The following is a 21,742-nucleotide window of genomic DNA, read 5'->3' on the forward strand; positions in this document are numbered from 1 at the left end:
AAGGAGCCAGGATACTGATTCCCACTAAGGTGTGAACAACTGAAGTTGACTGATGGGCAGGGCTGGGCGGGGCCCTCACTGAGCAGGTCTGTGCAGGAAGGCCCCTCCCTTGTTTACCTGAGAGGGGAGACTGCTCCTGCGGAGCGGAGAGCAAAGCCTGCAGACGGAAACCACCTTTGTCGTCTGGTTCTGGCTAAAAAGCAGGGGCAGGTAGACACATCCCTGGAGTCTCGAAGGTGAGCATCTTTCCCTTCTGCCCGAGGCAAAGATAAGCAGGAAATGAGTAAAATCCATCACAGCAGGCGTTCAGAGGAGCTGCTGAGTAGACATTTAAGTGACGGACAAAAGCCCCTCCAAAACCTGAGCGCCTCCGAGGACTTTCCTGAGCAGGAAAGAGAAGCTGGTTCAGAACCAATGTGGCCTGCAACGTCCCAAGGACCTGTTAGCTGTTTCTCACTTTCCTAGAGAAAAAGCTGTGGACATCCGCACGGGTTGTGTGGCCAGGGGCCCTCCTGCATCCTTGAGCCCCTTCTGTGCGCTCTGCTTGGTGACGGCCCGAGGCGTGGGGGTCACAGCTTAGGGGACACTTGTTATCAGAGGGCCTTTCTGGGTGAGGCATTATTTCACTAGCCGTGGTTCAGAATAGCATGGAAAGCGAGACCTGGCCTTATTCACACCTGATGCTCTTGGCATTTGGGCAATACCTAGTCTGAGACCAGTGTGAAGCTGGGGGCTCCAGGGAAGAAGCGGGGACATGGGTAGAACAAGGGTCGATTACCTGGGGATCTTCCTGACTCTGTTTATATCCTCTGTGTCCACACAGGCACACCCACTGATGGAAAGATTAGTGACCACCCAGTGATGGGATGTTAGGGGTTGTGGAGTGATGATTAGGGGAGCTGGGTTTCTTTGGGGAGGAAGAAAAATGTTCCAAAATTGACTATGCTGAAGGTTGCTGAACTCCAAACTCCCCAAAGCCTTGACTTGTACAGGGTCCGTGGTGAACTGTGTGAGCTGTGAATTGTGTCTCAGTGAAGCCGTGAGGAAAAAAAGGGCAACTATGGCGAGAAAGGGACCTGGTGGACAGTGACAGCTGGGTCGTCTGGCCTCAGGGGCCAGCACAGCAGGAGTCTGAGGTCTGTGGAGAAGGTGGCCCAGGCGGAGAGTGTCTCCCAAGACCAGGCCTGGGACCACAGGGCCGGGACACCTTGCCGCAGGCACCACCTGGCTCTAGCCACGGAAACCACACTCTGCACGTTGAGCATGAGATGATTGGAAGTGGGGGGATTGTCCTGGAAAGCTGCGTGGGCATCTGCACCCAGTGACACCCACCCAACATCATCAGGGGATGGTGCCCGGGAGGCTGGAGGCTGGGAAGGCTTGGCTCCTCTGACTTTGTCCGCTTGGCTGCTAGAATGGAACACCCGAGACTGCGCAGACTATCAATAGCAGAAACAGACCAGGGCTGGAAGTCCAAGGTCAGGGTGCCAGGAGATTCCGGATTCACAGACAGCCGTCTCGCAGTGTCCTTGCATGGCAGCAGGGGACAGTGTTCTGTAGCGTTTCCTACAAGGGCACTTATCCCATCCATGGGACCCCACCCCACAACCCCCCTCCCTCCTCCCAGAAGCCCTCCCCAACACCATCACACACTGGGGACCAGGTGTCAACCAAGGGATGTGGGGCGGGGGGGGGGGGGCACATGGACGTCAGCCTGTAGCACGTCCATGCCTGGTCCTTTGCTGTGCGGGGCTGGTGTGGACCTTGCACTGTCCAGGACCTGGGCCTCAACAGCCTGTTGCTACCAGGCACAACCTCACCACGAGAAAGGCCTCTGCAGCCAGGAACCTCCCGACCTCTATAACATGTGACTCAAAGTGACAGCCAGGAACTCTAATCAGAGTTTAAAAATTTATTCACTCTTTTATCAATAAGCTCACTTTCACACACGCACACGAGTACACGCGGTATCTGATTTCTCCTTGAATTTCAGAACCCCCTCCTCCTTGTAGGTGCTTGAAGCTACAGTAGAGGACTCGGGTTCAGGCAAAGAGAACCTAGAGCGACCCCAGTGTGCACAGGGCTGAGTGCTCCTTGTTCTTCTTGAGCCCGGATGCTATAGCCCAGGGGCTCAGCCCGCAACCCTGGAAGAATCCTTGGCCAAAGCTCTCCCACTGACCAAGGCCAGTGGAAGAGGGCCCTGCTGAGGTCATCAGGGCTCAGACACTCACTTCTATCCAGTCTTTCTCCGAAAATGACTGGTGTGTCTGATCTACAGCCTCCTCTGCAGGGAACAGGGCATCCCGGTAAAGAAGCCCCGGCCTTTAGCATCAGGGCCTGATGCCCCAACCCCAGCCTGGCCCCCAGGCCTCCCCAAGTTGGGCCTATGGGCTCACCTTCCGCAGCAGGCTCGGTTACACTCCGCCCCACTGCCCTCCTGCCCCAGACTCAGGATTCCAACTGCCCTCCACCCCCAACCGGCACCCCTTCTGCCTCCATGTCTTGCCCCCACCCTGCGTGCTGCCCCGACTCTCTCACTAGAGGAGCAGCTCCTTGGCGGTCAGGGCTATACTGGACCCAAGATAAAGTCTGAAGGAAGGAAAGGCAGACGTCTGTCCTTTAGCTCCTGGGAATCGGCCAAGGGGTCTCAGGGATGGAAGGTGACCACATGGGCACCTGAAGAAAAGCTAAGGGGACACAGTCAAGCTGCTGCTAAGTCACTTCAGTCATGTCCGACTCTGTGTGACCCCATAGATGGCAGCCCACCAGGCTCTGCTGTCCCTGGGATTCTCCAGGCAAGAATACTGGAGTGGGTTGCCATTTCCTTCTCCAATGCATGCATGCATGCTAAGTCTCTTCAGTCGTCTCTGACTGTGCGACTCCATAGACGGCAGCCCACCAGGCTCCGCTGTCCACAGGATTCTCTAGGCAAGACTACTGGAGTGGGTTGCCATTTCCTTCTCCAACAGTCAAGCTGGCTACCTTTAAAAATGCGGCCTCACATACGCAAGCCTACACATGCACACACGCGCTCACTCACCGCCCCGGCTGGGGGAGGGCCCCGAATGGCGGCCCCTCCGGCTCAAGGCCAGGGTTCTTGCTAAGCTCCTGGAAGAAGAGCAGCAGCTGGAGGCTGCGCAGGCTCTCCAGGCCCTGGGGGGACAGCGGCTGCCCCCCGTCCTCCTCCCCAACCCCCTCCCCGTCGTCGTCGTCATCGTCGGGGGGCTGCGGGGAGCTTCTGGAGATGTAGCCCTGGTCCGATTGCACAGACCGCCGCTGCTCCTCCTCGGGGGGCGTGAGCACATCCTGGAGGCTCGGGCTCTGCTGCGGGGGGGGAAGCCGTCCCGTGGGGAGGAAGAGGACGCTGTTCCGCCGGGGACCCTGGCCCCCCAGCAGCGGGCAGGCCTCGTCTCCCTCCACCAGGGCCAGCCGGCCAGCGCCGCTGCCCACCTCCTGTGGGACGGGCTCCACTACCTGAGCCCGAGGGGCCCTGTCCACCGGGACCACCATGGTCTGGAGCGTTGGGGCTGCCGGCTGCCCCGGGGGCCGGGGTTGGGGCTCCAGCCGTGCCACGCCGCCCCCTCCTTCCCCGGCGAGGAGCAGCTCCACCAGCAGGTGGTCCTGGGAAGTGGGCTCCCGCACCAGCGGCTCCTGCCGGACGATCCCTCCTCCGGGCAGCGGCTCCTCCTCGAAGGCCTCCTCGTCCAGGGACTGGAGGTCCTGGCCGTCCGCCGAGCGGAGGTTCTCCAGTTCGAACCAGTCCGGGCGCTGGGCCTGCCAGCGGCGGAAGCGCTGCACGGCCTCGCAGAGCTGCCGGCCGCTGGGGCTCTGCAGGTAGTTCTGGGCCGCTAGCGCCCCCACGCGGTGCATGCGGCCCGGCTCGAACATCTCCAGGTCCTGGATGCGGAAGTAGACCTCCTCGAACCGGTCCATGAGCGCATAGCGGGAGGTGATGTTGAACAGGTCTGGTACGTCCGCCTCGCAGCTGATGTCGCTGAAGTAGCAGACGATGTAGGTACCGAAGCAGGCCGGCCTCTTGAAGTCCGGCAGGATCATGTTCATGGCCGCCGTGAACAGGTCCCCCGCCGGCTGCCCGCGATCACAGCGGAGCTGCACGGCGGCGGCATCCTCCCAGCCAAGCATGGCCTGCCACTTGGCCCGGGTGCCCCGGGAGCACAGGACGACGATCTTGGAGTTGCTGTCCGCCACTTCCTGCTTCTGGCGCCCCACCCAGGTCATGACTCCTACCTCCGAGATGGCCTGCTCCTCCAGCAGGTCCAGGGCCACTTCGGTGCCACACACGGTGAGCAGGAACTGGGCGAACTTGAGGACCACGTCCACGTAGAGGGGGTGGTCTGCAGAGTAGACGATCCAGACCTTCCTGGGCTTCAGGGGCGGGGGGCTCAGGCTGATGGCGGTGGGCAGGATCTCTGGGGGAAATAAGGAAACCAGGATGTGGTTTCAGGCGTTTCAGTGCTGACCACACATCACAGGCCTGGCCGGCTGGTGAGGGACATTAAACAGGCTGAGTTTGGCTCCCGAGCCCAAGAAATGCAGCTAAGACCCCAGAAGATGCCTGAGGCAGTTGCCAGGCTGCACTGGCTGCCTGGAAAATAGCCTGTGCCTTCAAGGAAAAGAGTGTCTCTCACTTTCCTACCTGGCCTGCACCCTGCACATTAGTTAGAATTAGCTTTTCTTCAAGACACCAAGGCCTATCTCTGGCATGGACACAGCTGCTCTCCAGGGGCCCTGACCTTCCTTTCTTGTTCAGGGATTAGCCTTGAGCCCAGCCCCCCTGCTACTTGAGGTCCCTCCGTCTGGGGCTAGAGGTGGGTCCCCAGCAGGTGACGTCTCCCGAGGGACAGGAACTGACCCGGGAGCTCCTCCAGGCCAATGTGAACAGCCTCCCGCTAAAGCTAGGCCGCCCAAACCAGGAGTGCCCACCTGTGTCTTTGGTGCCATCTTCATGTTTTCCTTGACGGAACCCTGAAAGGAAAGGAAAGGCCAGAAGGACTGCTCCACAAGTGTCCGTGCAGGCAGCACAGGTTTTACAAGACCGTCTCCCGACCACGGGAGGGGCTGAGGAGCACCTCCTAGCTGCTCTGGGCCTTGGAGGGGAGACCGCATCTCCTATGACTGCTGTGTGACCTGGGGGAGGTACCGATGTCTCTGAAGCTCGGTTTCTTCCTCTGTGAAATGGGTCTGTGGGTTAAGTGCCCGGCTCATCCAACATACCCACCAGCTGGGTCACAAGTATTCAGCACTACTGACTGGGCTGGGGCCCCCAGAATGGTGCCTAGGAGGTTACAACCTGAGTGGCCGCCCCCAAGCAGACTCCCCTTTCAAGGAAAGCCCATTCCCCAGACCTGTCCTTGCAGGAGGCACATGCCTTCCGAGACATCTCTGGAAGTGGTGACCCCAGACCCTTTGCGGCATCTTTGTATTCTGAAGGTGATGCAGGGATCCAATGTCCTTAGGTGACCTCCCCTCCTGGACCCAGTGAGGGACCCCATGGTGTGGGGCTGACTCCCTGGAGCCACACAGAGGCCAAGAGGGCATTTGGCACCTGACTTCTTCAACCCCCACCTTTGGGCTGCTCCCAAGAACCATGAGGTCCTTCCTTCCCTCGCCCTAAGGAGTGGGCGCTTCAGGAAAAGGTCAGATGTGTGGCTCAAGAACAGCCTCCCGACTCCTGGAAGGACCCGGATGCTGGACCCTCCCAGGGACCATCTGGGGAAGGACCCTCTCGACAGGCCTCACGCCTGGCTTGGTGATTTTCCCCTGCACCAATCGTGGTCACAGAGGGAACAGCCACCCAGAGCAGGGTCATGGAGGGGCAGGAAGAGGCCAAGCCCCACCCCGGAGATCCATGTTCCCTCCTGCTTGGAACATGGCCAGAGTGGGCCCGGGGTGGGGGACTGATACTTATTAACAGCCTGCAGGGCTGGGGGTGCGGGGTCCTGAGCACAGACTTAGGGCTGGCGCGGGGAGAAGGGTCTGGGAAGAGGGAGGGGGAGACCGGAAACCTCAGGTGGGCTGCAGCCCTGCCCTTACCTGGTAGTCGCCAGGTCATGCAGAGGATCAGCAGGATGACGGAGCCCACGAGCAGGATGGAGAGGCCTGTGATGAACGCAGACACCCACAGGGGCATGTGGTCTGTGGCGGAAGGGTGGTGTGAGTGGTATGACACCCTGGGGCCCTGCCCACTGCCCACCTCGGGAGTCTTCTCTGCTGTGCCAGCCCTGGCGCCCTGCCCACTGCCCACCCCAGGTGTCCTCTCTGCTGTGCCAGCCCTGGGGCCCCGTCCACTGCCCACCCCGGGCTGCTCCCCTGGGCTGTCTCCTTGTGCAGCCTGACCCCACACCACGCTAGGCAGGGACCTCTCCGTGGCCCCTGAGGCACCTCAGCCTTGAAGGAGTCAGCCTTACCTTCAGCAGCGTCTGTAAGGAGAACAGGGATAGACTTTCAGTTGTCAGCAGTCATAGTGCACAGTACATAGTACACATTTAGTACATAGTATATAGTACCCAGAACCAAGTATGTAATACTTACTGCATAGTACATAGTACACAGTAAAATATACTTAGTACTATATAGTACACAGGATCTATACTATGGTGCATAGTACCCAGTACTTAGTACATAGCACATAGTACTATAGTGCATAGTGCCCAGCACATAGAGCTTAGCACTTAGTACACAGTACCTATACTATAATGCACAGTCCACAGTACTATAGTGTGTAGTACCTAGTACACAGTACTAGTCAGATAGTACCATGACTCAAGAGTTTGTGAGAACTAAAAGCAGACATGTTAGAGCACTTTGCTCACTCAGTACATGGTGTTAACTGTAACTATGACAATAAAGAGTCCCCAATTTTCCAGTCACAGAAATTGAAGATCCGAAAGGCTCAGTGCTTTTCCCAAGGTCACACAGCTAACGAAAGTCAGCGAGGAGTCCAATCTGAAGTCTCTCTCTAAGGCCGCACGACACAGGCCTGGACAACTGCCCCTTGCCCCCCTGGACCAGGTCACAGTGCAGTTTGGGCTGCTGACCTTCGCCCACCCTCCTTCCATGTGACTCCTGGCAGCTGTGAGTCCCACCTGGAGTTTGCGGGACCTCTGGGCAGGGCACGGACACCGAGTGTCGGAGGCAGTCGTTGAGGCAGCTGCTGAAGAAGGGCTGGATCTGCGAGGCAGAACGTGGGGAGGAGAGGCTGGGGGGACACAGGCCCACCAAGAACCCACCGGCCCCTCTAGGATGTCTCCATGGCTGCCAGGCAGGTGGCCCGTCAGTGGGAGGGGGCAGAGGACCTTGCCTGGGTGAGGCTGGTGGCTGGGCAGGAAATCCCCAGGCGGTAGTGGTGCTGGGTCCAGGGGAGCATGACCCCCAAGCTGCCTCCCTGCCCTTCGCCCACCCTGGCCCACCCTGCTCCCCACCTGCACATGGTGCCGGCAGCACCAGCTGGAGTCCGGCAGGGTGACCGTGATGTGGCAGCGCTGCTGGGCGGCTTCCTGTGAGGACTGCAGGGCGGAGGGACGGTGAGGCCCCGGCCCCGGCTGGGATGCGCCCCGGGGGCCCCCTTCCTGGGGAGAAGGGCTGCAGGTCCGGCTCCAGGAGGAGCGGCCGTCTCCAGGAATGCATCCCCAGGACCGCATCCCCAGGACCGCATCAGACGCCCGGGCCACCGGGGATCAAGGGATAGACGCGTGTGTCCTGCAGCGGCCCCACCCTGGCTCCATCTTACTCCCTACCTTGACCCCCCCACTTGTCCTCATGCCCACATTGTACAGTCTTCAAATCCTCTTTGCAATCATGAAATTAACGAAGCAGAAAGAGGACCAGGAGAATGTGGGGGAGAGGAGGACAGAGGGCTGGGTGCTCCTGTCAGCTGCAAGAGCAACTGCATACCAGCCACACGCAGCCACACACCAGCCGTACACCAGCCACACTCCAACTGCACACCAGCCACATGCCAGTCACACACCAGCCACACATCATCTACACACCAGCCACACACCCCCCTCACGCCAGCCACTCTCCAACTGCACACCAGCTTCACTTCTGCACACACAGGAAAGGAGGTCACATGCTCTAAACCCAGCCCGAGCGCCTGGCCCTCGAGGGTGGAGAGGGTGCTCTGAGCCAGGCTGATGGGTTAGGAAAGCGGCAGGGAGGGCAGTTACCACGGGCAGGTCGACGACATGTCGGAAGCAGCTCTGGTTCTCCGCGGGCAGGAAGCTATGCAGCAGGACCTGGTAACTGGTGGACTCGTTCCATGGGGTGAAGCTCAGCCGCAGCTGGTGGGCCTCGAGGGTCTCCACGGTGATGTTGGGGTCCCACAGGCTGCCTATCCCATGGGGCACAATGTGACCGGGAGTCGAGGCCGGGGGGTGGGGGGGGCCGAGTGTGCTTGCACGTGTGCATGCTTGTGTATCTGCGTGCATGTGTGTGTGACCCAAGTAAAGCTCCCACACGGTCGCCCCCACGGTTACCTGAGCTCACGCATGGCGTGGTGTCCTTCATCCTGGGGTCATCGCAGTCTGCGGACCGGGGAGAAGTGCAACCGTCAGCCCCTGCCTTGGAGAGCTCGTCTTACAGAACCTCCAACGCCAGAGGTAACAACCGTCTGCTTTCTGGGAGCCTGTCCAAAGGTGGCCCCTTCAGAGGAGCCCCAGAATGGACGCTGCCATGGGTCAGAGGCCCTAGGCCTGGGGCGTCCCTGGCCATCTCACCACTCATCCCTCCAGAAACTTCCAGATCCAGGCAGAAGCCCCCTCCCTAGACTTGCTCTGGGACTGAGGGGTCCTGGTCTACTCCTGTTCCCCCTCTCTGGGGGCTCCCTCCCTGGACCTGCTTCTGCCCTTCAGGGGAGATGGGCTTTGTCCCTCTCGGCAAATGGTGACGTTTCCCCAACTTCCACATGTGCTCATGGGATTCTTGGGTTCAGCCCCATCTGGAGTGGGCCTGGGAAGCTGCATTTCTGACAAGTTCCCAGGTGATTCCATGGCCCTGCCCACCCAGGGACCCTGTGAGGACCGCTCCCCCGGAGACGGCTTCTTGGCCCCCCATTTCCTTGACTGCAGCATTTTTATTGGTTTAAGAAGACATGACAGGCGTGAATCACTGTGAGCGACAGGGGCTGAGTCAGTCCGCTTTAGGGATGGGGGGCTAGGAGGGGCATCCGGGAGTGTCATTCATTTGACAAATACTTATGGAGCCCCCAGTACATGCCAGGTGCTGTGTGAGGCCTGGGAGATATAGCCAGGAGTGAGACAAAGTCCCTGCCCTCCGGGGATGCCATTCCAGCTGGAGGGACCATAGAAGGAAACTGTGATATCATGTCACGACTATGTCAAGATGCTGGCATGTTAGGAATGGGGAGTGACATAAAAGGGGAAACAAAGCTGGGTGAGCAGAACATGCATGCACATGTGTGTGCACATGCGCGCGCACACACACACACGTCTGTGTGCATGTGTGTACGTGAGTGAATTTCATGCACATGTACATATCTGTGTATACATGGGTGCATGTGTGTGCATGTTTTGTGTGTGCAAGGGGTGCTCCAGCAATGTGGATGGCCTCAGCAAGCATTTCCCAATCGCCTCCCACACACAGGGCCATTCACAAAGGTCTGGAGGCTGTCCAGGTTGGTGTAAGGCCCAGGCCATGTCCTCCAGGGGCTGGGCATTCAGGTGCTCTTGGCTCCAGACAATGAGAAAGGCGGACTGTGGCAGAGACTCCGGGGAGGACAGAGATGAACCCGGAGGTGCAGATGCATCAAATGCTGTTTTGGAAGATGAGCCTGGCAAGCCTCTCAGGAGGAGGGAGCAGGGGAAGAGGGACTGGTGCCAGATACATGCAGGTGGGACATGGCAAGAGTGAGGAGCCAGGGCCGGGATGGGGTGGGGAGTGAGGCCACAGCTCTCTCAGGAGAGGACTGTCTTCCCGACACTTTCTGGGCAGGAAATGCCAGATGAAGGACTCGGTTCCCATAAAACTGCTGGGGTCTTGGGCCAACACTAAGTTGGTGCCACAGAGAATGGACTCCACCTTAGGGAGTGGAGGTTGCAGCCCATCACCAAGGAGCCCCGCTCCTGTACCTGTTTGTCCCGTGGGTTCCACAGGCTGACCACAGAGCGAGAGGTGAAGGGCAGGCTGGGGGGTGCTCTTACCGGGCACCAGGAAGTTTCTGGATTGGTGGTTTGGGTCCCCGTCAGGGATGGGCTTAGGCAGGTGGTGGACGGTCACCTCGTACTCCTCTCCGGGTTCTACCACGAAGTGGTTGAAGGCAAATCGCCACTAGGAGACAGGAGGAGGGGAGGTCAAACGGTCACAGCTCTTACCTGAGCCCAAAGATCTCTCCACCTGCCCCTGAAGGATCCATCAACACAGGGAGAGAACAACCATGGCGCAAGCTCCCAAGTCAGAGGCATTGTGACCCTGTTCTGTATTTCTTCTGGTCTTCCTGCCTGTTTAAAAACACCTGGCTCTGGCCTCATCAGGAGACAGCAGGGCCAAAGGCAAGAGAATGTGGGGGAGGTTGAAGGTACCCCTCCCCCATCAGCCCTCTCCAACTCCAGGGCTGCAGGCTGCTGGGACCCAGGGGCAGCTAAAGACCACTTGTTACGTGGCTCTGCCCCGTGGAAGGGAAAGCAGGGTCTCTGGAGCATGAATATACAGTGGGAGGCTACAAGGTCGCCCGTCCACCCCCTGGGCCTGACAGCGTCGTTGTTGCTCAAACTTTTTCTGGCCAACAAACAAAAAAGTTTGTCGCTCAAATTTTTTCTGAGATGCACTGACTCCAGCTTCCCTGGTGGACCGCTTTGGGTCCCTGGTCCTCTCCATCCTCCCAGCAGTAGTTTGGGGGTCCCATCCTCACTAAACACAGGACAGGGGATCTGTCTTTGCTGCTTGTGTTACTGGGAGCTCTGCCTGTGGCCACTTCTCAGTCATAAATCGGCAGAATTGAGATGAGCCTGCGTCAGGATCAGCTGGACGGCTTGTCACCACCAACTGCTGCCATTTGAACACTCCAGCCTCTGGTTCAGGAGGTCTGGGGGGGTACCTGGAACCTGCATTTCTAGCAATCCCCAGGTGTTGCTGCCGGGCTTGGGACTACACACTGGGAATCAGCGCTTTGACCAAGCTAAACACGAACCCATTCTGGCTCTGAGCAGTAGAAGGACCAGAAACTGCGCTGGAAACCATGGCTGCTCCGCACTGGGCAGAGCCCCTCCTCCTGGAGGAGACCCTGGCCGATGGCAGACGCTGGCCAAGGAAGCCGCCTTCCCAAAAACAAGCCGTGACATGAGATTGGGCGGAAGAGCGGGGTGCATGCGTGTGTGTGCATGTAGGTATGTGTGCGCACACCACTCCCCACAGTCACCACCGCCCACCCTGGTGGGACTCTTACCCGCTTGTAATGATGCCTCAGTGTGGTCAGAAACTCAAACCTGACACACAGACGCTCGTTGGTGTTCAGCTGCAGGATGGACAGCTCCGCCCCCTCCAGGTAGAGGACGCTGGCTGGGGGTCGAGGGAGGAGAGGAGCACAGGTGAGACCAAGGATGGCTAGCTGCCGGGGGGTGGGGGGGTCATTTCCTGTCCGCTATGCGTGCCGTCTATCCCCTGCTTCCTGCTCCTTCCAGCTCCCTCTGGGCTGGGTTAGCTGCTGCCTCTGGGCAGCTACCCCTTGCTAGAGAGGGACGAGGATGTTTTACCCTGGGCCAAAAGTGAAAGCTTTGCAAATTTGTGGCTAGGCTGCTGGGGACACTGACTGTGGGTGTCAGAGGGGGGTCCTCGACCTTGAGGACGTAGCAGGAGCCTCAGCAAGGGACTCACCCGGCCATCCACAGGCCTGGGCACCCTCATCACCCACTTTTCCCAGGAGTGCACACAGCTCCACCCCCAAGAGGCTGGGGTGGGGTGGGGTGCTGTCAGAAGGGCCAGCCTGCAGTCAGACGGTTCATGATCAGACATGTTTTCCAGGGTGATGAAGATTTGGGGCTGAAGAAAGGCCTTCCGTGGAGGATGGTGGGTTAACATCTAGAACTCTGAAAAAGGACTCACTGTCTGAACTGACGGGTCCTTTCTCTGAACTGGCCCTTATGTCTGAGCACAGGGCCGGGAGCCCAATTCTGAGTCTGGTGGGAGGGCTGGGAGGCCCAGTCTGTGGACCCACCCAGAGGTGGGCAGCACCCGGAACGCCCACTCACCATCGGTCTGCAGTGTCCACTCGATGTGAACCACGGGAAGCAGGTGTCCTTGCTGCGTGCTGGCGAAGTGCAGCTGGGTCTGCACGTTTTTGGGGGATGAGGGGGTGAGGTTCCGAGGATGGATCCAGCTGTCGTCCAGGCAGGTACCTGGGAGCAGGAGAGGCAGAAATCAGAGGCTTGTGGGCTCTGAGGGACAGAGATGCAGCCCAAAGAGGATGCCTGGCGGGGTCCAGGAGTCTTCACAGTCAGGCCGTGACCCCAAGACCAAAACTGGGCTCACAGCTCTCTTGATGCCCTTCGGGGGTCATGGCAAAGCTCTGACATTACAGGAGAGATGACAAAGCACGCCTGTGGCTTTGAGATGAAGCAGTGGTTGGAAGTGGGCAGGAGACAGGGGGCAGTTGTAAGAGTTGCTCTGTTTTTATGTGTTGGGTCCCTAATGAGCACGGACTTCTGAACGGTGTGCCTCCTCCTTGAATTAAAACACAAAACAAGATCCCACACCAGGTATTGCACACTGCCGGGTGATAGCTCTGGCTAAAGGGTCATACTGCAGACTCGCCAGGTCGTACTGCAGCGCCCCAGAGAATTCTTCCAAAACCCTGATGACAGGAACAGCCCCGAGTCTTAGGGCTCCTCCCACTGGGGACTGGGTCCCTTGTCAACTCAGTATGGGGTCAGCGCCGCATCAGGGCAACTCAAGAAAAGGAAAAAACATGACTTACTGTTCTTGACTGTGCAGTTCAGCCCCTGCGGAATAGAGAAGCAGGTAATTACAGCTGAGAAAGAACTCAGATCTGCCAGCCGGGCTTCGGTGTCCCCGGGTGCACACTCAAAATTGAAACACAGGCACCTTCCCTCTCACTTTTGGGGCCACTCCTTGGGGGACCATATTCCCCGCTTACTTTGCTCTCCTGACAACTGAGGAGATGCCGGGCGAGAAGTGGGCACAATACATGGCAAAAGGAACTGTTGTTTTCTCAGTGGCTTTAGGAGCTGGGCGTCATCTGAACCTCGTTTCCTGCCCTGAGCTCAGGATGCTGGCAGCCAAGCCAGAGACAAGACCTCCAGATTTCCACATCTGGGAGGCCACGGTCACCACCAGCCTGACCTCTATGGTAAGTCCAGCATTAATCCACACACCCTGTTCCACAGGGCATCCAATCAGCTTTTAGAACCTCAGGCTTGAATATTTTCAGACAACCAACCAGTACCAGATTTGTATGAAGATAGGTTAAAAAAAATCTTCAACTTAAAAGAATGCTCTTGGAGGAAATATGATGATGCTGGGAGCAGGATAAATTAAAATTACAACTGTCTCAAAGAAATAAGAGAGGACACTGTATTCATATGACAGGGACAGGGTACTATGGAAAAATGAACAAGCAGAAATAAAAACGAACCTTCAAAGTGAAGAAGAACTAAAGAGCCTCTTGATGAAAGTGAAAGAGGAGAGTGAAAAAGTTAGCTTAAAACTCAACATTCAGAAAACTAAGATCATGGCATCCGGTCCCATCACTTCATGGGAAATAGATGGGGAAACAGTGGAAACAGTGTCAGACTTTATTTTTTGGGGCTCCAAAATGACTGCAGATGGTGACTGCAGCCAAGAAATTAAAAGACGCTTGCTCCTTGGAAGAAAAGCTATGACCAACCTAGACAGCATATTAAAAAGCAGAGACATTACTCTGCCAAGAAAGGTCCATCTAGTCAAAGCTATGGCTTTTCCAGCAGTCATATATGGATGTGAGAGTTGGACTATAAAGAAAGCTGAGTGCCGAAGAATTGATGCTTTTGAACTGTGGTGTTGGAAAAGACTCTTGAGAGTCCCTTGGACTGCAAGGAGATCAAACCAGTCCATCCTAAAGGAGATCAGTCCTGAATATTGATTGAAAGGACTGATGCTGAAGCTGAAACTCCAATACTTTGGCCACCTGATGCGGAGAGCTGACTCATTTGAAAAGACCCTGATGCTGGGAAAGATTGAGGGTGGGAGGAGAAGGGGACGACAGAGGATGAGATGGTTGGATGGCATCACAGACTCAATGGACATGCGTTTGGGTAAACTGCGGGAGTTGGTGATGGACAGGGAGGCCTGGTGTGCTGCGGTTCATGGGGTCACAAAGAGTCAGACACGACTGAGTGACTGAGCTGAACTGAACTGAGTGGGGGGGGGAAGGTGGGAGAGAGTTTCAAGAGGGAGGGGACACCTGTATACCAATGCTGATTCATGTTGATATTTGGCAGAAACCAACACAAGATTGTAAAGCAATTATCCTTCAGTTAAAAATAAAAAATTGAACCTTGAAAATAAAAAAAATCCATAGAAAAACTAGGCTATAAAATTCAGGAAATTTCTCCAAATTTAGAACAAAAATAAGGAGAAATAGGAGAAACAATATGTGAATATTTAGAGGGTCAATTCAAGAGAAATAATATGATTAACTATATTTCCAGTTGCACTCATCTCACCCACTAGCAAAATTCTCCAAGTCAGGTTTCAACAGTACCTGAACCATGAACATCCAGATATTCAAACTGGATTTAGAAAAAGCAGAGGAACCAGAGATCAAATAGCCAACATTCACTGGATCACAGAGAAAGCAAGATAGTTCCAGAAAAACATCTAATTCTGCTTTATTGACTAGACCAAAGCCTTTGACTGTGTGGATCACAACAAACTGGAAAATTCTCAGAGATAGGAATATCAGATCCCCTTACCTACCTCCTGAAAATCTGTATGCAGGTCAAGAAACAACAGTTAGAACTGGACTTGGAACAACAGACTGGTTCCAAATTGGGAAAGGAGTATGTCAAGGCTGTATATTGTCACCCTGATTATTTAACTTATATGCAGAGTACATCATGAGAAATGCTGGGCTGGATGAAGCACAAGCTGGAATCAAGATTGCTGGGAGAAATATCAATAACCTCAGATATGCAGATGACACCACCCTTATGACAGAAAGTGAAGAGGAACCAAAAAGCCTCTTGATGAAAGTGAAAGAGGAGAGTGAAAAAGTTGGCTTAAAGCTCAACATTCAGAAAACTAAGATCACGGCATCTGGTCCCATTACTTCATGGGAAATAGATGGGGAAACAGTGGAAACGGTGTCAGACTTTATTTTTTGGGGCTCCAAAATCACTGCAGATGGTGACTGCAGCCAAGAAATTAAAAGACGCTTACTCCTTGGAAGGAGAGTTATGACCAACCTAGACAGAATATTAAAAAGCAGAGACATTACTTTGCCAACAAAAGTCCGCCTAGTCAAGGCTATGGTTTTTCCAGTGGTCATGTATGGATGTGAGAGTTGGACTGTGAAGAAAGCTGAGTGCTGAAGAATGGATGCTTTTGAACTGTGGTGTTGGAGAAGACTCTTGAGAGTCCCTTGGACTGCAAGGAGATCCAACCAGTCCATCCTAAAGGAGATCAGTCCTGGGTGTTCACTGCAAGGACTGATGTTGAAGCTGAAACTTCAATACTTTGGCCACCTCATGCGAAGAGTTGACTCATTGGAAAAGACCCTGATGCTGGGAAGGATTGGGGGCAGGAGGAGAAAGGGACGACAGAGGATGAGATGGCTGGATGGCATCACTGACTCAATGGACATGAGTTTGGGTAAACTGCAGGAGCTGGTGATGGACAGGGAGGCCTGGTGTGCTATGATTCATGGGGTTGCAAAGAGTCAGACACGACTGAGCGACTGAACTGAACTGAACTGAACTGAAGAAGAACTAAAGAGCCTCTTGATGAAAGTGAAAGAACAGAGTGAAAATGTTGACTTAAAGCTCAGCATTCAGAAAACAAAGATCATGGCATCCAGTCCCATCACTTCATGGCAAATAGATGGGGAAACAGTGAGAGACTTCATTTTTTTGGGCTCCAAAATCACTGCAGATGGGACTGCAGCCATGAAATGATCATGACCAACGTAGACAGCATATTAAAAAGCAGAGACATTACTATGCTGACAAAGGTCCGTCTAGTCAAAGCTATGGTTTTTCCAGTTGTCATGTATAGATATGAGAGTTGGACTGTAAAGAAAGCTGAGCCCTTAAGAATGGATGTTTCTCCAATTGTGGTGTTGGAGAAGACTCTCAAGAGTCATGTTCATCGCAGCACTGTTTATAATAGCCAGGACATGGAAGCAACCTAGATGCCCATCAGCAGATGAATGGATAAGGAAGCTGTGGTACATATACACCATGGAATATTACTCAGCCGTTAAAAAGAATCCATTTGAATCAGTTCTAATGAGATGGATGAAACTGGAGCCCATTATACAGAGTGAAGTAAGCCAGAAAGATAAAGAACATTACAGCATACTAACACAAAAGATGGTAACGATAACCCTATATGCAAAACAGAAAAAGAGACACAGAAGTACAGAACAGACTTTTGAACTCTGTGAGAGAAGGTGAGGGCGGGATGTTTCGAAAGAACAGCATGTATATTATCTATGGTGAAACAGATCACCAGCCCAGGTGGGATGCATGAGACAAGTGCTCGGGCCTGGTGCACTGGGAAGACCCAGAGGAATCGGGTGGAGAGGGAGGTGGGAGGGGGGATCGGGATGGGGAATACGTGTAACTCTATGGCTGATTCATATCAATGTATGACAAAACCCACTGAAATGTTGTGAAGTGATTAGCCTCCAACTAATAAAAAAAAAAAAAAAAAAAGAGTCCCTTGGACTGCAAGGAGATCCAACCAGTCAATCCTAAAAGAAATCAGTCCTGAATACTCATTGGAGGCTGAAGCTCCAATACTTTGGCCACCTGATGTGAAGAGCCGACTCATGGGAAAACACCCTGATGCTGGGAAAGAGTGAGGGCAGGAGAAGGGGATGACAGAGGGTAAGATAGTTGGATGGCATCACCGACTCAATGGACATGAGTTTGAGCAAGCTCTGGCGGATAGTGAAGGACAGGGAAGCCTGGAGTTGGACACGACTGAGCGATGGAACAACAACAGGACCAGAACACTGTTTATGAGCTTATGGACAGCACCACATCAGACCTCCTGCAGAAACCCAGAAGGGGACGCTCACGATGATGAAGATGGTGGTAGGTGGTAGTGGCCAGTGTTCCCTGAGCTCTCCTGGGCCAGGCATCATTAGCACTTTGTATGGAGATCTCATTGAATCTACAACAGTTCTATGAGGTAGGTACCATCACCCCCTCACCACTTAAAAAAAAATACATATTAAAAATTTTTTAATTTATTTATTTTTGGTTGCGCCGGGTCTTTGTTGCTATGAGCTGGCTTTCTCCAGTCGTGGTGAGTAGGGGGCTACTCTCAGGTTGTGGCGGGCGGGCTTCTTTTGCTGAGGAGCACCAGCTCCCTGGCTAACTCCGAGCAGCTGGCATCAGCTGTTGGTTTCTCCACCCATCGCTGCTTCTTGGGCAGTGCTGGTTGTCATTCACCTGCTCACCCTCCCCTTCCTCTTTTCAGTCCACAAACATCTGTCAGCCCCCACGGCCTGTGCTTATGGCACTGGGCTGTAGGTGGTGAAGTCAGGCTGCGAAGCCAGGTCCTCTGAGGTCAAGTCACTAAGTGGTGCTCCATCCATGGAAGCGCCAGTGAAGGGACAGAAATCTGGGGGGCCTAACCCCTCTCTTTTCAGGGGAGCCAGCTGGCAGTGGGGTGCTGTTCTCTGGCCAGATGTACAGGAGGCAGAGGGAAGGCAGAGCCTGGCAGGTGTAGACAAACTGCCCAGGGTCCCTCTCCAGCCCCCTCCCCCACATTAAGCCAAGCCCCTTCTCCGGGTGAGCAACTGAGGCCAAGCCCTTTCAGCCCAGCTCAGTGGAGACCCTCCCTCATTTGTAGCTGCTTCTCCCACTTTCCTGCCACACAGACCTCCCACTCTTCATCCGGCCCACCCTCGGGCCTTGGCCTCCCCCTCTTGGAATGCTCCAGACTCTTTCTTGGAGGGCTGCCCAAGTGCCCTCTCTGCAGGAAGGGCACCTGGGCATCAGGAGCTTCTCTGTTCCCTGGAACTCCATCGCTCCTGGCTGACTTCTGTGATTTACTGCCCCAACATCCGGTTATCAGCGGGTGTGTCTGTGTTGTTTCAGGACCTTGTATTTTGCAGGTGGCCAGCAAAAGGCCATCTAAAAATGAACTGAGTCCCAGACAGCAGAGTCCCCAAGTAGGACCTGCTGAGCGGGTCCCCTGCTCTGCCCAGGAGTAGGGGGTCACAAGGACCTTTCCCAACATCATTCATGCTTTTTTTTTTAAAAGAGAGATTCTGCTAAACAGTCACTGACCTTTCACCCTCTTATGAATCCTTTGCAACATTAGATAGGGAGAAATACCCTTTTGGTTGTTCCACATCCTCTGACTCAGATAAGGAATGTCATTTCTTAGGGTCAGAGGTGAAGGGGAGGGGGCCGAGGAGCGGCGGGAGAGGGCAGCGCGCGGCCAGCACCATCTGTCTCTTTTCCCTTAAGACGGGCCTCCACCCCAAGGCCACTACCCAGCGGTGGGCGTGGGCGAGTCGCTTCCTGTGGGCACAGCGGGCAACTGACGGGTGCCTACGGCCCCGCGGGACTCTAGACGCGGGCGGGCAGTGGCGGCCGGAGGGGGCGCCCTCTGGAAGGTCTGCGCGGTGCCCAGCGCTCGCCCGGAGGGGTCATCGGGCTGCCCTTACAACTCTCCCCGGAAGCTGCCCCACAGACCCCGGGCTCGTGCGCCAGACGCTGTGGCCGCGGGGTACCCTGGGCGCCGGCTCGGGGGGAGGAGGGGTGGTCTCCCGGGGTTGGCACCGGGTCCGGTCCCGCCTCGCCCTCCTTAGGCCCTGCCTCCGGCCGGCGCGCCTCCCCCAAGTCCTTCCCCGAGTTTCGGGCTCCCCCCGGAGGCGCCGCCGGGACTCCTGCCCAGGTTGTGCAACCCGCGCTGCGCGATCTTTCCCAGCAAACTCCGTCTCTTCCCTGGCTCGCAGCGCAACTCCTGACGCTCCGCGTGTCCTGCCCAGGGAGGCCCGCTCTTGTGCCCAAGCCTCCGAACCCCCGAAACCCCGCGACTCCGGCCCCGGCCCCTGGTCGCCTGCCCGACCGACAGCATCCTCGGCTACCCCTACCCTCCACCCCCACCCCCCGGGACGCGTCCGATCTCACCTCCTGGGAACACACAGGCGCCGGGTGGTCCAAGAGCCTCGGGGAGGCGAGACCGAGGCCCGGCGGGCGCAGGAGCAGGAGGAAGAGTAGGAGCGACGGCCCCGGCGGGGACCCGGGGAACACGCGCGGCCGGCGGCGCGGAGCCCCCATGGCCCCGGCCCTTAGCGGAGGGCTCGCGGCCGGGCTGGGGGCGCAGCAAGGGCGCGCCCCGGGGATCCCCTCGGCTGAGTTCCGAGTCGTTCTCCCGCGCCTGCTTCCGGCTTCTAGCCCTTCCCGGGGCGGGCCTAGCAGAGGGGAGGTCTCGGCCGGGACAGTCCTTCCGCATGTCCCTCCCCGACGTGCGTCCCAGGTGCGCGCTCCTCCCCGCGCTCCGCCCCAACTCCTCCCCGGCTCCTCCCGGGCTCCTCCTTGCGCTCCTCCCTGGATCCTCCCCGCGCTCCTCCCGCCCCGCCTGCTCCCTGAACCCTCGTCCGGCGTCTCCTGCGCTCCGCCTCGTCCGACTCCTATATTCCATCTCCGCTCTTATCGTCAGGCCGTAAAACTATTTTAATATCTGCCCCTTGCTCTCTCCTCCGGTCTTACTCTTCTTCTTCTCTGTCAGAGGAAGTTCTTTTTCTCAGTTCCCTCTGTTTGTACCCGCACCTTCTCCCTGGATTGCTTTCCTGGCTTTTCCTCCCCCTTCTCCAGGCCGGGACCGCTCCGCGCTCCGACTGCACGGGGGTCCCAGACCAGGTGGGGGCCCTTGGCCTCCTGTGTCCGCAGCGATGCGTGTTCGCTAGAGACCCGCTCCAAGTCTGCTGCTGAGAGTCCGCAGAAGGTGTCCTTTCTTCATCCTGAGACAACCGTCGTCCACATTCCCTTTCCTGACAACCCTGAACGCCTCTGCTGGCCTCGGACAACCCCCACCCAGATCCCACCGACTGTAGATAGACCTCCAGGTCTGAGGCGGTGGATCTTCTCCTGGTCCAAGGCACTGGCCCTTTGCCAGCTGCTGGCGGATCCCTGGCGACCACCTGACCCCCGCTGGCGACAGGACACGGCTGCTTTAGGCCTGGAGCTCCGTGGTCTCCAAACCTTTTACTTGTTTATTTAAGAAGAATTTTGGAAAACTATCCATCCTCCCATACATTTTTAAATATGACTCTGGAAAATTTTCATCCTAAGTGTAAATAGATATAGAGGATATAATCACTAAAATTTCATGTCTGTGGGCAGCTTCCTAGATGCCCCCACCCCATCCCACCTCCTGGTGTTTGCCCCTGCTGTGCCCCCCCCCCCCCCCCCATTGAGTGTGTGCTGGGCCCAGTGACCTGTTCTCAACAACAGAATATAATAGGATGAGCCAAAAAAAATAGGATGTCACTGACAAGGTTAGGCTATGAAAGACCTGGACTTGGGGTTGTTCAGCCCTTTCTGGGTTGCCCGTGAGCTGCCTGTGGAGAGGCTGGGACAGCCAGGAGCTGAAAGGACTGGTCAACAGCCAGGAGGCCATCGTTTCACGGTGACAATGATCAGGAGTAAGTGGTGAAAATAATGCAAGGACAGCACTTTTAAAAAATTACTTTTAATTGGAGGATTTACAATGTTGTGTTGGTGTCTGCCATATAGCAGTGTGGATTAGCCATAGATATACATCTGAGCCTCCCTCCCACCCCTCTTGGTGGTCACAGACACCAGACCGAGCTTCCGTGTCATGCAGCAACTTCCCACTAGCTGGCTATTTTGCATACGGTAGTGTATATGATACAGTGATACTTCTCACCTTCCCCCCGACCCCGCTGTGTCCACAGGCCTGTTCTCTACCTATGTCTCCATCGTGTGCTGTGTGCTTTGCTAAGTCACTCCAGTCGTGTCCTCCAGGTCACTTACAGGAAAGAATTATCTATCACAGCCCACACCAGAGAAAATGTGCGTTGCATCCCCTACAAGAAATCACCTGGGGCTTCCCTGGAGGCTCAGTGGTAAAGAATCCACCTGCCAGTACAGGGAACACGGGTTCCGGTCCTTGATCCAGGGAGATCCTACATGCCTCGGAGCAGCTGAGCCTGTGTGCTATAACCACTGAGCTTGTGTTCTAGAGCCTGGGAGCTGCAATTGCTGAGCCCGCATGCCACAACTACCCAAGCCTGCCTGTCCCAGAGCCCATGCTCCACAAGACAAGCCACCGAAATGAGAAGCCTGCACACTGCAGTGAAGAGTAGCCCCCCGCTCACCCCAACCAAAGAAAAGCCCATGCAGCAACAAAGACCCAGCACAGTCAAAAATAAATAAATACACATTTTATTTAAAGAAACCACCCTGGCAGCTCAGTCAACAGAACCCAGCCAGGGAGACCTTGAACTCTTACTTTTCTCCAAAAGACTTCCATTCAAGACAACCCGTCCCAACTTCCTCCTTTT

The 21,742-nt window shown here is 55.9% G+C and overlaps 1 protein-coding gene across 1 annotated transcript; it reads right to left on the minus strand.

Annotated features, from left to right (window-relative positions):
• Positions 1-1,897: 1,897 nt before the first annotated feature.
• Positions 1,898-19,661, minus strand: IL17RA (interleukin 17 receptor A). Its single transcript, XM_043881683.1, has 13 exons — positions 19,344-19,661; positions 12,950-12,974; positions 12,225-12,371; positions 11,423-11,535; positions 10,182-10,308; positions 8,499-8,546; positions 8,190-8,353; positions 7,443-7,526; positions 7,107-7,191; positions 6,429-6,440; positions 6,055-6,156; positions 4,945-4,986; positions 1,898-4,430 (listed from the first exon to the last, which is right to left on the minus strand). Exons 1-13 carry the CDS (start codon positions 19,491-19,493, stop codon positions 3,037-3,039), a joined length of 2,493 nt encoding a protein of 830 aa, XP_043737618.1. The 5' UTR covers positions 19,494-19,661; the 3' UTR covers positions 1,898-3,036.
• Positions 19,662-21,742: the final 2,081 nt, after the last annotated feature.

The sequence above is a fragment of the Cervus elaphus genome, chromosome 22, assembly GCF_910594005.1.
Source record: "Cervus elaphus chromosome 22, mCerEla1.1, whole genome shotgun sequence".
NCBI lineage: Eukaryota > Metazoa > Chordata > Mammalia > Artiodactyla > Cervidae > Cervus > Cervus elaphus.

Bases quoted from the DNA above. Each gene is read 5' to 3' on its own strand.
- IL17RA (XM_043881683.1), bottom strand. From the start codon at position 19,493: ATGGGGGCTCCGCGCCGCCGGCCGCGCGTGTTCCCCGGGTCCCCGCCG. The intron at 12,975-19,343 runs GTGAGATCGGAC...TCTATTCCGCAG, and splicing joins CGCCTGTGTGTTCCCAGGAG to GGGCTGAACTGCACAGTCAA. The intron at 4,987-6,054 runs GTAAGGGCAGGG...CTTTCCTTTCAG, and splicing joins CATGACCTGGCGACTACCAG to GGTTCCGTCAAGGAAAACAT.